This window comes from Acanthaster planci, linkage group LG07 (assembly GCF_054643075.1).
Source record: "Acanthaster planci isolate LZ-2023a linkage group LG07, COTS_SCS, whole genome shotgun sequence".
In the NCBI taxonomy this organism is placed as follows: domain Eukaryota; kingdom Metazoa; phylum Echinodermata; class Asteroidea; order Valvatida; family Acanthasteridae; genus Acanthaster; species Acanthaster planci.
The window spans coordinates 6548068-6564729 of NC_141783.1; the positions used below are offsets into that span (position 1 = coordinate 6548068).

Below are 16662 nucleotides of genomic sequence, written 5' to 3' on the forward strand. Positions count from 1 at the left end.
GCGCTAAACGGGGCAATGGTTCGTGCAGGGCGTACCATCCGATGATAGGGACAATCAGTGGTCCGGTGCTGACTTGGAGCGGGTACAGGCTGAACTCCTGTCGAAACGTTGCTGAAATCTTCATGATCCCTGCATAATTCATGGTCCAAGCATAATCAGCTGGTGCACTCCACAACAACTCTGACGGGGAGGGCTGTGTGGCTAAGGCGACAGGCTACCATACCCAGAATATCGGTCCAGCCTACAGCAGTCAGGTTTACCATCGGTTATATTCTCAGCCTGAAAATATTAGTCGTGAACACACAATCAGCAAGTAACTGGGTTGGCAGCCATGTTTGAGAGCCCAGCATGTCACAAGAGGGCACTATGACTGTGCACTGCAAAAGTGTATAACATCCAACACTGTACAGTCTCTTCAGTTTTTAATTTAGTTCTCTAAGACAACACAAATTAACACAGAACCGTACATTTTTTTATGGCTGCACCAAGTGGCAACTTCCACTTTATTTTAAATTTAAAGGAAAGATTTTCAGCTCAAGCGGATATATTTTCAACGGTGACATCGATCGTTGTATACCCTCAAAGCTTCGTTGAGGGTTTATAAACCTCATGTTGTGAGATGGTTTGTCTACGCACGCGATGGTTTAGGTTGTCGAGGTACTTGGTCAACCCTTAAACATCAGGGCCCGACGTATACTCCTCCATCGTATACAGAGGAGTTTACATGTACGTTGGGCCCTGTTTACAGGTCTGGGTTTTTAGTAGCTGCAAGCTGCTCAAAAGCAAAGTCGTGTTTCTTTCGTTCTTTCATCGATTTGTTTTGGAGGGGTGATGCTAGACACAAAATTGAGCCACTTAAAAGCTAATGTGTTTACGATAGAACCTCTGATCATAATAATATCCTATAATTAATATAACACCAACTATTTTAATATGACACCAACTTGTGAGCGAGCTCCGGAAGGAGATCTGAAGCGAGATCCTAAGGATCCACAAAGTGCACAGTGCGCAAAGCAAAAGGGAAAGTCAGTGATAGAGACCTAAGAGAGGCATTGACATTTTTACAGAGTTGGTCCAATATCGGTTCATTTCCCCCACTAAATGTGAGAACAACCAAAGAGAGGAAGACGTCATATCGAAAGGAATTAGTACAAGATAGTAAGGATGTTTTTGAAATCACAACTTTTTACGTCTTAAATACTTTCAATGATAGGTGCGCCTTCATTTGCAACTTCATTTGCTCACTTTAATAGCATGAACACGATTTTGCTCTGAACCCTCCATGTGCAACATTAGAAGTATTTCAGGGAATATTTTGTTATCTAATACGAACACAATACCAATGCTTTGTATGTGGTACAGCCACATTATTTACCTTAGAATCATGTAACATTAATAGTTATTTTTATTTAGTAAGTTCACAGTTAGAAGTCTCCACTTCCCATTAGTGAACGCATTTATCCCAGGCACTGTTTGCTCGAATGCACTAATAGATTTGCTGTTTCATTCCAGATATTAGGCATCAAATCTCATACTTCAAATGCTGTGTTTCTTTGTCCTCAATATGTATTGATGTATGAAATCCATACATTTTGCACTAGTTTGATGGATTCATTACAAGAAAAAAAGGGCTTGATATGTTTTCAGAAAAGAACAGTCTGACACTCTCACCATATGGACAAACAAGTCAGACTCTGATCTCTGGGGTATAAAATAGTTCTATCTGAAAAGAGACAACTGTGCTGCTTGAAACATACAAGGAGATACCCACAGCTTGTTAAAAAAACGTTTGTTCATCATGCCTACAGCCACCACAAACACATCCATGTACATGCATTTTCACATTTAATCTTCCGCTCATTTACAAATATACTTTTATTTAAATCCACGATTATGAATTGTTATAGAACATGTACACAATGTTTCAGCAAAAATTGATAATACAATGGGGTTTGGATCAAAAGTTGGTCTTGGATGAAGGCAGCATGGTAATATTTGTAATAACTGTGCGTTTACACTGTGCTTTAATTGAATTTATAACAAAATCAATATGATTTATATGTGCCATTTTCCTGATAAAAATCACATCTTGAGGGAATACTTTATTCAAAATTCTGCATTTTATTAGAGTTGCTGGGACTTTCTATTCATTAACGGTTTGCCTGATGTTTGGCCCTGTCTGAGATGCCAATATACATGTAGTGGATGTATTTACAAAAGATCATGTGTGTGGTAATAGTAAATACCGTAATTGTGCTGAAATATACACACAGACATGACACACAATCTTAAAGGAACCAAGGACATAGTACTAAAGACAATGCAGCAGAGACTCAACCATCAACTTTGTCACCTGAGGACCTTCAAACAAAGAGGTTTGTGCCAGTCTAGTTTTACAACAAAGAAGCTCTACAGTCGTTTTCTTCAGGTGACAGGAAATGAATAGCTAGCTTGTAAAATGACTAGGCTGTAAATTTAATGCTACTCGGCCCACACCGGTGACTTTAATGCACATCCCTTACAAATGCTTAGCATCCATAATGTCTACATCTGAAATCTATATTGTACTAACTGCACATAATATTTACATTAATATATCTGGCAAGAAACGTCCGTTCTTCACAAATGAGTGAACAGTGAAAAAGATGTCCTTACTTGTAGATGATACACATTATGTTATGGGCAACCCTATATGCAGTCTGTAATTGTTGTATTCATGCAAGTGCATGCAATAACTAACATTTTTACCTTACAATGTAAACATGCATACAAATGCAAACCTCCATTTTACTCTCAAATGCGGTTTTATAAACCATAAAATAAAAATTCTACATTTGGCAATTGTCTGTTATTCTTAAAAGACCACAGAATGTATCCAATTTAAAAACAATAATGAAGTATTTTCTGGCCAAGCAGCAGTCTTCCTGGATAAAATCAAGCCTCACTGAAATGGGAACACACAGTGGAAGGAATCAAAGTATATCAGAGGCTGGACACAACGGAGAAATGTGCCCCTACAGGCAGACAGACACCGGTGGCAGCATGCAACAAAGTTGAACCGCCATGAAGAAGGGAGGGTTGAAAGACCTCACAGTAGAACACTGGAAAGATGATGAAGCAGATCAGGATGTAGCATTGATGCTACATGAGCAGTAGAATCTACAGGCTGAAATCAGTCACACCACAGGATCAAGTATTCAAGTAGGCTAACCTCCCTCTCTGGTGACAGTGTTTTTTTCCCAAGTTAAAAAGCTGTTAAAAGTCCTCAGACCCTGCATTTCGTGGTGTTTATTTACGGCAGTTACTGCGCAAACTCCTTCAGACTAAACCTACGATTCAATCTGTCTCATCTTGCACTGTGTATTCTTTCTGATCTGTCAGAAATAAACAAGTTTCATGCATATGTACACAATCACAATTATATGTAGTATGAAAATGAGCAGCCAAGGAACTTGTAGCTCTTGGCAAAATTTGACAGATTTAAAGTCTATGAGTTCAATACATGCTGCATGCCAACAAACAAATTCAATAACTGGCAAGATGGTGGCAGGTAGTCACTTTAAGTGATTATCCTATCTTATACGGAGATCAAAATGGTCATCTGTTAGCTCAAACTGCAGAGTGTGCATGTAACATTCACACATGAATGTTACCTTGCCCAAGGTGAACTAACAGATAACAGAAGTATGGTCATGATTACAGCCACACACTCAGTAAAATCAACCAAAAACGTGATCCCGAGTGTGACATTTGGCCGAATCTTTGTTTTCATGCTCAAAGGATTTCTAAAACCTGCAGTCAGTCTGAGTTGGAGTTGGTGTAATTCCAATAAATTCTAGCAATATCTAACAGCATGTGTAGTAAAATTGTACTAAGGATTATCTTCAAAGGGCAAGTACATGTAATTTCCCCATCTGACCACCAGCAAGATTCTGAGGACACATGAACAATGGTTTGGAGTTTGTTCAAAACTGGAAGTTACAAATAATGTAACAAGCAGTAGGATGGCCACTTCCAATCTTCCAGAAGCCCACAAGCTGAAGTTCCAAACTCAGTTGACCATAAAGTCCTTCCTGTGTAAAGTGTCAACTGCTATAATTGGTGGGTACGGCTGCTTGTTCTTTGTGCCTCACCAGCACTGGAGCAAGTGGATGTTGCACCGGCCACATGAATATCGATGGCAAGCCTACGAACTTTCAGATCTGCCCATAAGGCAGTCTGGAAATAATCCAACAACAGAGATTTCAGTTTTATCAAATACAAGGGCCACCTCCATAGGTCCCAAAATCTTGTTCTGTAGTTGCAGCAAACAGTTGCAGCTGTACAGCTGTTGTTGGCGGGACACTCTACAGTCGTCACTGACAATCCAATGAGGTGCCAGCTAACCATCTTTGCTGGTGCATAAAGTGCCTTGCCTTGGGACACAAAATGGTATTCTCTGCTCCAGTCCCACTGGTCTGTTGTCATCAGTTCCCAACGACAGTACTGTCAAACGTGCTTAGCAGAGGGATACCAATATAGTACCCTGTGTTCCCCTCTTATTGTCTGTCAGCACAGTTCCAACCACTGGTAAACTGCCTTGCTTGGGGACGCAAAAATAACACTCTCTTTTGTCTGTTCATATTTCTCACTGGTAGATTTTCAAATTATGGTTCAAGTGCCTTCTGTACCTTCTGTGCCTTCTGTTTAGATCACTGGCCAGCATTGGAGGTCATCTTAACTCTTCCCAAGCTCCATCTCATCTTCCTCCTCCTCCCTGACTTCGTCCATGCTCCCACCTCCAACGAACATCTTCAGCGCCCTCAGGATGGGGTTGATGCGCAGCTCCAGCCACTCCTCTTTGGTTGTGGTGTGGTAGACATAGCCCAGGGCGGCCCGTGCCCTCTGCCGGATGGCTTCCAGCTGACCCACCAGACTGAGAATAAAAATATAACAGAGAACAATCAGTCGGAAATAAGGCTTCTAAGAACCAAGGGAAAAAAAGAAATAGCATTTCTGTCAATTAACATGCTGTTGGAATACCTGTCTTCCAAAGCCGTGCATCCCAAAAGTCACTGAGAGCAAGAGCACACACAGACACATTCATCTGTCATGTGTGTGTGCCGTGTACATGTACATACATCTTTAAGGGTCCTTGGTACATAGAATGCACTTGCCCCACTGCCCTCCATGTAGACATTTTCAGTCCCTGTCAACCACAGATCACATCTTATCCCATTAAAAGTCCCAGAGTACTTCATGCCGTACACATTCCTCTCCAATCTAATTACAACGCTCATCTGCTCAAGCCTAATGGATCTCTGTGCTACCAGCCAACAAAGACTGTACGTATCCAGTGAAAGCAGATCAGTCGGGAATTTGCTGCCTACCTCTTGGCCTCTGTCGCGCTCTCCTCGACAGAGTAATGGACCATGGGAAGATCTGTGGCAATTCTGGCATTGGGGTCCCTGTTGAGGAAGAAAAAAATTGCTTTCACCGCCTTTCCATCCTTTGGACACTTCCACGGTATTCAGTTCTTTTGAACTACTGAGAGATTATATAATAATGATCAGTACCGGTAGCTTTGATTGTCTTTTTTTCTTTAACCTCTTGCAGTGAAAAGAAAATTGAAAACACAACAAACCACTGCAGATTCGTCTCCCTTTCACAGACCTTATCTCTTGCAAATGGTGACAAAATGGGTCCACAGTGGCGTTACTGTGCCCCCTCCCCCCCAAAAAAAATTGGACAGAAAAATCTTGTGATTGTCTGCTTTGGCCAGAGTTTCAACCGTGACCAAACCCTTTGAGTGCCCCCTCCAGAACACATGGGCCTCCCAAATGCCCCCCTGCAAAATGTACCCCATTTTACACCAGTGTGGGTCCTTAACAGTTAAAAATCACCCCTTTTGGTCGTCTAGTATCCGAAATGTTCTCGTACTATGTGTACACCCCTCATATGTCCAACCACGTTTTGCTTGGTTTCTCCATGCATTCTTTCATAATATAGAGGCACTGCACGACAGTCATTCCAAGCAAGACCTTTCCGTCTTTCTCTGAATATAGCAGCACAAATGAACTTCTGCCCCAACTATGTCACTTTGAAAAGAGGTTTTTTCTTCATTTGATAATTGCCAAAAGAATGCCAGGGAAGAGTGGCTCACATGTTTGCGTGCAGCTGGCTCTGAGACATGAAATCCTTGAATCTGGGCGATGCCTCAAATATGACCAAATCCTGGATGGCTGAATACAAGTCACTGCTTGGAAAGGCCTCCTCGGAACTGAGAGAACTGAAATAGGAAACGAAGACCCAAACATTCACCCTGACATTCCCCAATCTTTCACCCACTGGAGGAATAAGGACCAATCGGAAACCTTGTAATTCAATTTAAATGGTTGGTGGAAGCAATCGGGTGAAATACAAAGACAATTCCCAAGAAAGGAAAATCATCCTCAAAAATGCACATAGATACGACAGCTAATTTCAAAGCCACAAAGACAAATGAAGCAAAAGTGATAAAACTTATGAAAACATGGATAAAACTGTCAAGCCAAAAAATGATGTGCACAACAATACTAGAGCTAAACCTGTACATGATGACAGAATGCAAGTACAGTAGCGCCGACTTACGAGCATGTGTGGGAAGTCAAGGGCTGACACATGTCAAATCACAAGGCAATTATGCTTCACATCATGTCTGGTCACAGGTAACGGAATGAACGACGACAAAAGGAAAGTCTCTGCCACAGTCCTTTGTACAGTCTATTTGAGATTGGATCACTTGCAGTGGACCTCAGACAGATTTGTGAGGCCTGGGCTCGAAATTTACAGGCGCAGGTAGCTAAAATGCACCCATTTGTCTGAGAAACGTACCCGTAACTCATGACGGGCTTAAGTACTTACTTATGTTTGATTCCAGGAACATTTTTACCATTGTTTCTACTTTTGTCATGAAAAACACCTGAACTTTTTGACTTCACTTCGGATCAGCCCTGTCACGGAACTATAACACGGTGCAATTTTTTTTGCAATGTCACAGAGCGCACACCGCAGTCTCGCATGCCATGCATGCACACACACGAACGTACACACACATACCCGGGGCCAGTGTCGCAATCTCGCTGAATGGTCTGCACAGTGGCTGTGTCTGAATCGATACGGCTGGAATTTACACATGACTGTATGGAAACCAGCTAAACGAGTGGATTCGGTATAAACTTCAGCTTCCCTGGTTCCAGTCATAGCTTGAACATGTGGTTTTGAACCTTGCTCCAAAATAACTGGAACCAGCGAAACCAAAGTCTCAGCCTAATCCACTCATTTCGAAAATGCCCAATTGCTGCAGTTAGTTCCTTTTTACGTCTGTGTGCATATGCACGTTACAAAGGCCCGGTGCCCAACTGCCAAAGTCTAAGCCATAAGTTATCAGTGTCATTAATTTAAAAGCAACAGCAAGCACCAGGGTCTTTGTTTTTTTTTTCTTGGACATATGTCTTTAATATTGTATGGGAGCAACTTGCTCCCGTAAACTGACAAATTCAGCTGTCTAGGGAATAAGTACTTGCTCCCGTGATGATTAGCCCAATTTCGAGCCCTTTCTGAACCATCAGCACTGGATTCTGCTACCAACACCAACAGAAAGACTGCAAACCTGGGGGAGTTGGCCAACTTACTCAGTGTGCTGGGGAACCTCTATCTGGAAGGGTTCGGTAAAGCCAAGCTGCTTGGACACCCTCTCCAAGACGTCATGGGAATAGCCACCTGCAGTTGAGGCAAAAGTAAAGAAACAGTTCCTGCAAAATGAGACACCATTTACCCCAACAATTTATAAACCGGTAAAGCTTCAGCTTGACCTAATCCAGCTACACTTCAATCTGAAGCCTGTTCACAGGTAAAGCAAACTCATGCGCGTACATTCTCAAGCAAAAACTGAACGAAGGAACTCAGAGGACGGAAGGATCACTCCACTTTCAACCTCATCATTAAACTCTTGTATTCACTCTCTACAAGATCTGACCAATAATCCAAGCAGTGTCTGGTTATAAGCAAAGACGGTCAACACACCTTGTAAAAGGACCTGTAAGCAGAGTGCTAGACAGGGCAACGCAGTAGGTAACAACTCACACAGTACTGACAGGTGATCATACCTGTAGAAATAAAAAATATCCTCTTTAATTGATCATTCTCATCCAACAGTTTTAAAAATTTAGTACAATCCAGTAAAATAGGATATAAGACAGGCAGAGTTAAGCCAAATAAAGTAAAAGACCTTGTTTCAAAAATACACGTAATCTGTCGTTACTTTTCCTTACCCAGGGTAAGGCGAAAGAGTTAATGCTAGTTGCCAGAATGTCCCCACCCCCCCAACAATTCCTTCGTACCTCTGCCAGCCAGTCAGCACACAGCCCCTTAGTGTCAGGCTCTTGGGGATCGTCTTGTCCAGTTCTTGCAGCCACAGCAGGTGATTCTGAACATGCAGCTTGGAAGGGGGCCAGTATAGAGTGTGTCCAAAAGCTCCTGATGATGAAGTAATAAAACAACCAACACACCATTGATATCAACAACCACCGTAATAAAACAACAACCACACGTAATAAAACAACCAACACACCATTGATATCAACAACCACCCTACATTAACAGCCAAATTGTGATTCTATAGTGCATGTAAGATGTGAAACAAGACAAAATACCTTCAGATGTTCTCACATGCAAGATTTTGAGGTGTTAATCTGTGTCATAAAGAAATTAACTGCAGGGTGCTTCAAGTGGAAAAAAGTGCAGAGCATCGAAACAGTAACAAAGAAGAGAACAGTCAAGCATGACAGAGAGTCTACCTACTTGCCCATAATTTACCACACGAGAACTGACAAGAGTTTTTAAAGTCACTGCACCTTGCAGAAAAAGATTACTTAGTTGATGAGTACGACCAAAGTCTTCATTTCTGGCATCCTTTCCACAAAAAATTCAGGTAAGAGTAGACATTTTTCAGTTAAACCCATCTGTGCTCCTTGCATCTGTACCATGGAATCAAAACTTTGCAGCGCTGGAAGAAATGGGCCAGGTAATCAGTGTGCAGACCCAAATCCCATGCACTCCATAGCCAAGTATGTGACCAAACAAACTTCAATAGGCTCTGCGTGCTGTGAAGGTACAGGAGGAACCCGAATCCCACTTTTTAACCTTTGAATGCGGTGGCTATCCAGAAGTGCTTGAACACTTGGCTGTAGTTCTCCCACATCCCTTGGTGAAAACGCAGTCTGAATGACGTCGTATCGTCAGAATAGTTCCAAACCATAGGCTCTACAAGCTCACCTAGCTTAACATCTGTGATACAGAGAGAAGCAAGTGTCAAGATGTCATGTCACGACAGGTGTTTGCCATTCATGTCACTCTGTTCCCATCTCTGCCCATATCCCACTAAAGCACTAATACACATTACTGTACAGCAGCCACTCAATACCTTAATATTAATCAAATACAATGTCAAGTCCTAAATTATGTGGCTACGGAGAGAATTAACGCATGCCTCTATGGAAGGTGCTGGCTACTGGCAGCAGCATTTGATGCACGATATGTGGCAAGGGGAAAATTGGCTGAACAAGCAACACCCTCAGTTACACCTTTGAAGTGTTGGAAATTGCACAGAGCGTACATGTGCTTACGGTTGATGGTGTTTCCTCCTCTGAATATGATCAACCCAGTTCTTACATGTGGAATGCTGTATCCTCCTCTATTGTGTCTTCTTTTGTGTTGATGGAATCTTATGAATTCCTTTCAGATTTCCGGGGGGAGGGGAGTTGAAGTAGGCACAATAGTCTTAGATATATACATGTACATGTAGCTTGTGCATCCTATTAGGGGGGTCCCCCTTTGCCACAAACCGCACTGGATATAAGCAGCCGCCACTTCCAATATAGAGGATTTTCAGTCACATGATTTTTGATGGCCAGCGATCAATTTACACAGATGTGTGTAGAAATGTGCATGCCTTTGAAACCTTGCAACGTTCTGGCGTACATGAAATTGCCAAAAGGAATATGCAGATTCGAAAACGCATGAACCACCACTGACACGGTACACTTTTTGAAATGTCTTTGCCTGTCATGTTACGTCACATGAAAAACCTCTGTAGATGTATGTATGCACTACTGGTATATCAACCACAGCCAAGTCATAAATGATGCAGTTAAGAGTCAGCGACCTGCCAGCACATGATTGTTCCTGTGGTTTCTTTTAAATGGAACAACTTTATTTCACACTTGTACTGGTACATCGACACATAGACAGGGATACAGCATTCCACATGTACATGTACAAACTGGGTTAACCACTTCCTGCCAGGAACTCTGGATCCGGATACGTATACTTTATATGCGTGGCCACGGTCTCCGAACTCAGACAAAGGGAACAGGGCCTTGTAACAAAAGATCGAACTCGGAACAAAAGACCAGGCTGCTGGGTATTACCGACATTTTTTCACTCTCAAAAGTGGAGATAATCCTGCCTTGTTTTGAAACAGTATACCACGGTTTGGGGCATTCCTCCGGGGACAAAAGCGCTCCACCACCACAGCAATGAGCCACACAGCACCACTGCATGCTAATCTGGCCCCTATTGAAAAGAGGTCAGCAGCGCACTCAGCCAGGTTTGTGAAGAAAAGAATATTATGCAACACCACAAAATCTGGGCTCGTTTTACAAGGCTGCAGACCTGGCTAAAATACTCAGGCGTCAATAGATTTTGTCTGTCTGGCTAGAGTGGACACCAGACATGCCTTCACGTGTTTGCAAGTGTCCAGTAAATGAAGACAGGAATTTTTAAAGAATGTTGAAAACAGAAAAAAATGATAACTATCCTGCCCCAGCATCATCAACATTGATAAATGCCCCGGCAGGAAGTGGTTAAGGGGAGGAAACACCATCAACCGTAAGCACATGTACGCTCTGTGCAATTTCCAACACTTCAAAGGTGTAACTAAGGGTGTTGCTCGTTGAGCCAATTTTCCCATTCATATATAATGTGGTCAGGTCCCAAGTCAAAGTGCCGAATATCCAAATTACAGATTATTCAATCGATCATCAAATATTTGAATATTATTTTTCGAATTTGAATATCCGAATGCAAAATTCATGAAAAGGAAAATTTTCTTTTGTTTTAAAATGCGAAAATTGCACTATGGAGGCTTGTTCCAAGCAGATTCAAATGAAAAGTGTCAGAAATCTTACAACGATTTACAATGTAAATTTTTCATTAAACAATGTAAAAGTAATAGAAAGTTCAAGAGGGCAAGAAGTCTTGTTCATCTCTTAAATCTTGCAAAATCTCGGCTAGAGATACTCCTAGATGTAAGAAGCTATTATACTGATCATAATGTACAACTGTGAGCAACTGATTTTGTATATGGTTTGTTCATCAACAATCTGCCAGTTGGTACGACCGAATATTCAGATATTCGATCAAATTGAAGGTCGAATATTCAAACACTGAATTAGTTGAATTGACTCAGCCCTATCAAAACCTATTTTTTTTTAACAAAGCTTTCATTTGCATCTTCTGTCACGGTGCAAGGACAGTGTAAAAGCGGTTACTTAGTAACCTTGTATGTCACTCCGAGTGTAAGGTACTGTCAGCTGGCCAGACACACTGATAATCCCCCTCCCATGCTGAAACCACGCTCAACAGCACAAGCAAGAGCTGATCAGCAAAGAGACCAAATGGTGTAACTTGGAAGGTGAATCAAATGACAGCAGGGCCACCCACTTACTTAAATTAGCAGTGAATTACGACTGGTACACTGACACTTCTTTGAGTGTACGATAGCTAGTCACCCCATTGAAATGTGGAAGATGTCCACGCAGTTAATAAAGCCAAAGAAGGAAATCACATCTTTGAAAAGTCACAAGTCACAGAGTAGCTGCCATCAAGGCAATGAGAGCAGCACCCTGCTTTCCTGGACTTCTGTCCCTACACCTCTTGTGGCCCATTGAGTGCCCTGAACATTGGTCTTCATTCTCACATGAAAGGGACCTCACCCTGGCAAACTGACATGCCTGCCTACTCAGCTGTCACACTGATAGAGACTCATCATCCTCACAAGCTAATCACAAGCTCTTCAAATGAACCCTGCACTCCTTTATCACTGTTCATGGTGTTTCTTTGCAACTGAGTGGGTTACAACTCAGATGGCAACCAATGAACTATCCCTGATAGCTTGGAGAGCTTGATGGATTCCTTCAACACTGCAACCTGATAAAACGTGTTCATCCTCAGCGCACATGCGCACGCTGGCCAAAAAGATTATCTGCTACCGTACATACCATTCATGAGCTTGGGGTCAATGGTCCTGAGCATGTCGTCCCACATTATGCATGTGATCTCTGGATGCTGCTTGCGTATGTACTGAAGCACCTTGGTCACATGATCCAAGTAGAGAGAGCAGCTAAAGCCACCCAGGTCAGTCTCTATGCGATGCTGGCATTTGTGACAACAGCCCAGATGTACAACCTGTGCCCAACATAAGAAAAACGACTCAAATGCACACTAAATCAATCACTTATGTAATAATATTACCAAAACAGACATCTTTCACCTGACATGCCATCAGGTTAATTATAGGCTTCATATAGCTTGGAAGTAAGAAATAAAATGATTAAACCCTGGGCTCCAAGATTTGTAACATCACTGTACAAAAAAATTCTACAGTTAGAGAGTGTGTACTTAGTCTACTTTACCATACACAGGTTAGATATTCAGACAGCCTCATTGCATAACGAGCAACATACTACATATGTACTATTTTTAACAAGAGTTCCCTGCCTATATAGATGTACATTGTACCTTCCTGGTACATGTATGTACATGAATCCAGCCACGCACGCAGGCTTGTGTCTGTTATTGCAGGCATGGTGGGTGAAGAGTTCACATGGCTGGAAACATTTCCAATTCTTTTCGAATTGAAATATATTCCCTGGGCCTCGCCTCGCAGAGAATCAAACACACGGTGAACCACCTCAGCAAGGTGGGTTTTCACCCTACTGCTCAAAACAGTCCGTGTTTGTCCAATGTGCCTTGGGCAAGGGTCAGCACAAACAATTACCACTGCATGAGCTATGGTCAAGAGAAAGAAAGGATCCCTTCCAATCTCAGAGGGAATTCCATCACATCCCTCTCCCCTGCAATCATGCCATTGGCCTGAAGGCATCATTCACATTTGAGAGACCATTTCTGCCTGTCCAGACAGTGTGAGGAGGACTTCAAAGTTCTTACAGCACACGTCTCCTAATCCTACAACATACTAAATAGCATAATGACCAGCGGATTCAAGCTCCCATTTCTAATCAACAAATAAACAGGAAAATGTGATTGTGAAATTATTGTGCAAATTTAACAGGTATTGTTTTGAGAGGCTCAGTATGCATACATTGTAATTACTGATAACTCTCATAATGAAGAGCATTGTTATCATAGAACACTTAAGACCAAACCCTCAGGTCCAACTCTCTTGAATTCACTTGTTTTTTTCCCTAGTCCTTTTAAGTGGTCATTGAATACTGTAGTAGATGTGGGTAATTCCAGAAATTAGGGGTCCACTTTTTTTCTGTGTCCCTGTCGCATCTGACATATGCTTTTGTAAGTTCAGAACACATTTTTTAATTTCCAAGCATGTTGAATTAATGCATATTACCTGCCAAACAATAGTACTAGTTTGAAATCAATTCCAGTGATATTTTCATATCAAATAAACAAAGGTCAGATGTAACAAGGGCACAAAATTTCACACTTTTGGACCCCTAATTTCTGGAATAACCCTCGTGCAGAAATTGGCTAGTCCTGGCAACCTTGTTAAAATGAGAGTTGACTTCAATACACAGCACATGTATGATAAACACCAGTGCCACCATTTGTACTCCTCTTATTTGAAGTGATCAAGTAGACATGTCATTACTATCACAAGAACATATATTTCTTCTCATCATTTCTAATCATCTTTGCTGTCCGCCAGCCACAAAACTAACACTGGTGATGGCCCCACTGCCTAATTGGAGATGCTGGCATTACTGGCTTCATTTACTGGTAATGACCTAAGTGATTTGATTGATCTGCAGATTGCAGATTGATATCGCATATTCCAAGGCTCTTTGGAAATGTCAGGCGCTGACGGCAACCCTGTGACTTTTCACGCTCTAAGGGGTGTTTGTCCCTGAGGGAATATTTGGTACTGAGTACCATTTGTTATGAGCAGCCTTTCACCTAACAGGGGGTGGAAATTCCTCTTAATATGCTGACTGGTTTAAACATAGGCCTATAATTCCCACATGGAAAAGTCCTCAGCATGATGTGGTGAGATATTATCCTTTCAGAAGAGAAGGCAAAAAGTTGAAATTAGAATTTGGTTGACAATTTGGCTAAGTCATGGATACTTGTGTATGCATGTGTGTGTAATGTGCCTGTGGACATGAAGAACCAAGTATTTTACAGAAAAAAGCCCATGGAAATTTCATTTATTGCTTTCTTATAACCAGTTTGTCTGACAAATTTAAAACTACATGCAGACCTGCCAACGTGCCATACTCCTGGAGGTCAGGCATTACCACGCAATAGATTAAAAATTTAAATGAACTGGAGGCTCATTTAAATACATGTGCCTTTTAATCCATTGTGTGGTAATGCCTGACCTCCGGAAGGAGTACGGCTAGGTTGGCAGGTCTGTATGGGGTTCAATTCATACAACAAACATTGGAGTTGCACTGAGGGTGTCTTCGTCACTCTCTTCACAGGTTAGAAACGTGCGAGACAGTCTCGGGGGGGGTATGAATCTTTTCTTTACCTTGCTGACTGACAGAACAAACCCAAACAGCACGCATGCACAAACCAAGTCTAACTTGGACAGGACAGGCAAAGGGGGCTTACTTCATCAGCACCGATGCTGAAGTACTTCAGGCCGTCATGTGCCTGGATGACTTGGTCTAGTAGCTCCTGAATTAACAGGAGGGAATCTGACGACATAAAACAAATCACTCAACCAATTAAACAGGGTACCAGTGAGAACAATGAACACAATGTCATGACATTCCACACCCCCAACACCTGGGTCGACTGATGGCATTTTTTGTAATTGAAAATGCAAAAAGCACTTTGCTATAAAAAGAAGAGCAACAGTACATGTACATGTTTAAAGTATTCAAAGCTTGAAATGCAAAGAAAAGCTACACGTCAATCTACATGTGTTTCAAAGGCTACGGTGCATGAACATGTCGCCCCAAATTAAGTTCAACAAGAAACAAATGGCAAAAGGAAATATGTTAACAGTTTCAATGTAGAAAACAAGTTGTTTTAAAGGTTTTGCATGCCAAGCAATATGCATTTAAATACATGGCATATAACACAAAGAACTAAAATGCTCAGTTTATGTGCCGTACCCAAACATTGTAAGGACAAACATTGGACTGGATCCAGCCTTGTGGGAAAATCAAATAGAGTATAATGTTGGAGTACCAGCACAATTTGAAACAATGATCCACACAGCAACATTAAACTGCTTGATGTACATGTAGTCTGGTCCTACAATATGGCATGCTCTGCTTACGCATGTAAATTGCTCAAATCCTGCTATGCCATTAGTGGGCATTTGGAACCACTGAACTTCAACAAAACTTGGCTTGGAGGAAGGCAGGAGGTCCGAATACTTGCACAAGAACTAATAATGAGACAGGTGCGAATTCCTGGCACGTACAGCAACTCTGCCCTCCCATTACCTTGAGGGCCATCTGTCAATGTATGACTCATCTCAGTGTCCTACGCTGTGGCTGCACAGCCCAAAAATTCAAAGAGCTCAAGGCTCGACACAAACAGTATTTGTTTGCTTTTTACAGTAACATTTATACAAAACGTCACAAAAACACTGTTAACAAAAGGGTGTACAAACCTTTCAGTAGACCATGAAAACGTTCACAATCTTAGCAGTCTTAGATCTCAGTCACCAAAATTGATTTATTTTGCCACAAAGCAGAATCTTGGGTAGACATTATTTTTTAAATGTGTGCCGCTTTCACCAAGAAACTAGTTATATTGTACTGAGCAAACCAGTCTCCAGAATACTCCCACTGTTGTAAAAAATGTTGGAGAATTTGGCTATAATACTTTTTGGGTCATTTCTTGTGGTTTCTGGTAAGAAATCTCTAAGAAGTGTTTTTCATTTAATTGAAAATGTAACCCAAAGCTGACACAGTGGTTGATTAATCAGGTTACTAAATAATACTTAAGTGCCAGGGGCCAATTTCATAGAACTGCTTATGCACAAAATTTGCTTAAGCGCAAAAACCTTGCTTAAAAACAAAGGTTACCAGCTAAAAATCTATGTAATTGTCATGCTAACCCACAGACAGGTGAATACCATTCCAAAACAACATGGGAGTTTTGGCAGGTAACCTTATTTATCAAGCAAGGTTTTTTTCACGCTTAAGCAAATTTTGTGCTTAGGCAGCTCTATGAAATTGGCCCTAAGCTGTTGTACAGACCTCAACACTGCCTACTCTTTGTCTAAGCGGCAAACATTTACAGAAACAATACTCCTGGATTGTGACAGGTTCTGCCTCAAAATAAACATTTGCCCCAATATCTGGGGGATGTGTTTGCATATAGTTCCAGTTTTTAGAGGACATTAATTTTGCTGGCTATGTA

At 41.6% G+C, this 16662-nt stretch overlaps 1 protein-coding gene across 3 annotated transcripts in view; it reads right to left on the reverse strand.

Moving 5' to 3' along the window:
* Positions 1 to 1822: 1822 nt before the first annotated feature.
* Positions 1823 to 16662, reverse strand: part of LOC110978542 (hexosaminidase D-like) — a 38845-nt gene continuing 24005 nt past the window's right edge. For all 3 annotated transcript variants that reach the window (XM_022233617.2, XM_022233618.2, XM_087138590.1), the window contains exons 7-15: positions 14893 to 14978; positions 12300 to 12486; positions 9163 to 9306; positions 8361 to 8496; positions 8044 to 8126; positions 7653 to 7740; positions 6143 to 6268; positions 5370 to 5447; positions 1823 to 4915 (exon numbers count right to left, since the gene is read on the reverse strand). In XM_022233617.2, coding sequence (XP_022089309.2) covers positions 4717 to 4915; positions 5370 to 5447; positions 6143 to 6268; positions 7653 to 7740; positions 8044 to 8126; positions 8361 to 8496; positions 9163 to 9306; positions 12300 to 12486; positions 14893 to 14978 — 1127 coding nt within the window. In that variant the 3' untranslated portion in view covers positions 1823 to 4716. The remainder of the gene's footprint in view (positions 4916 to 5369; positions 5448 to 6142; positions 6269 to 7652; positions 7741 to 8043; positions 8127 to 8360; positions 8497 to 9162; positions 9307 to 12299; positions 12487 to 14892; positions 14979 to 16662) is intronic.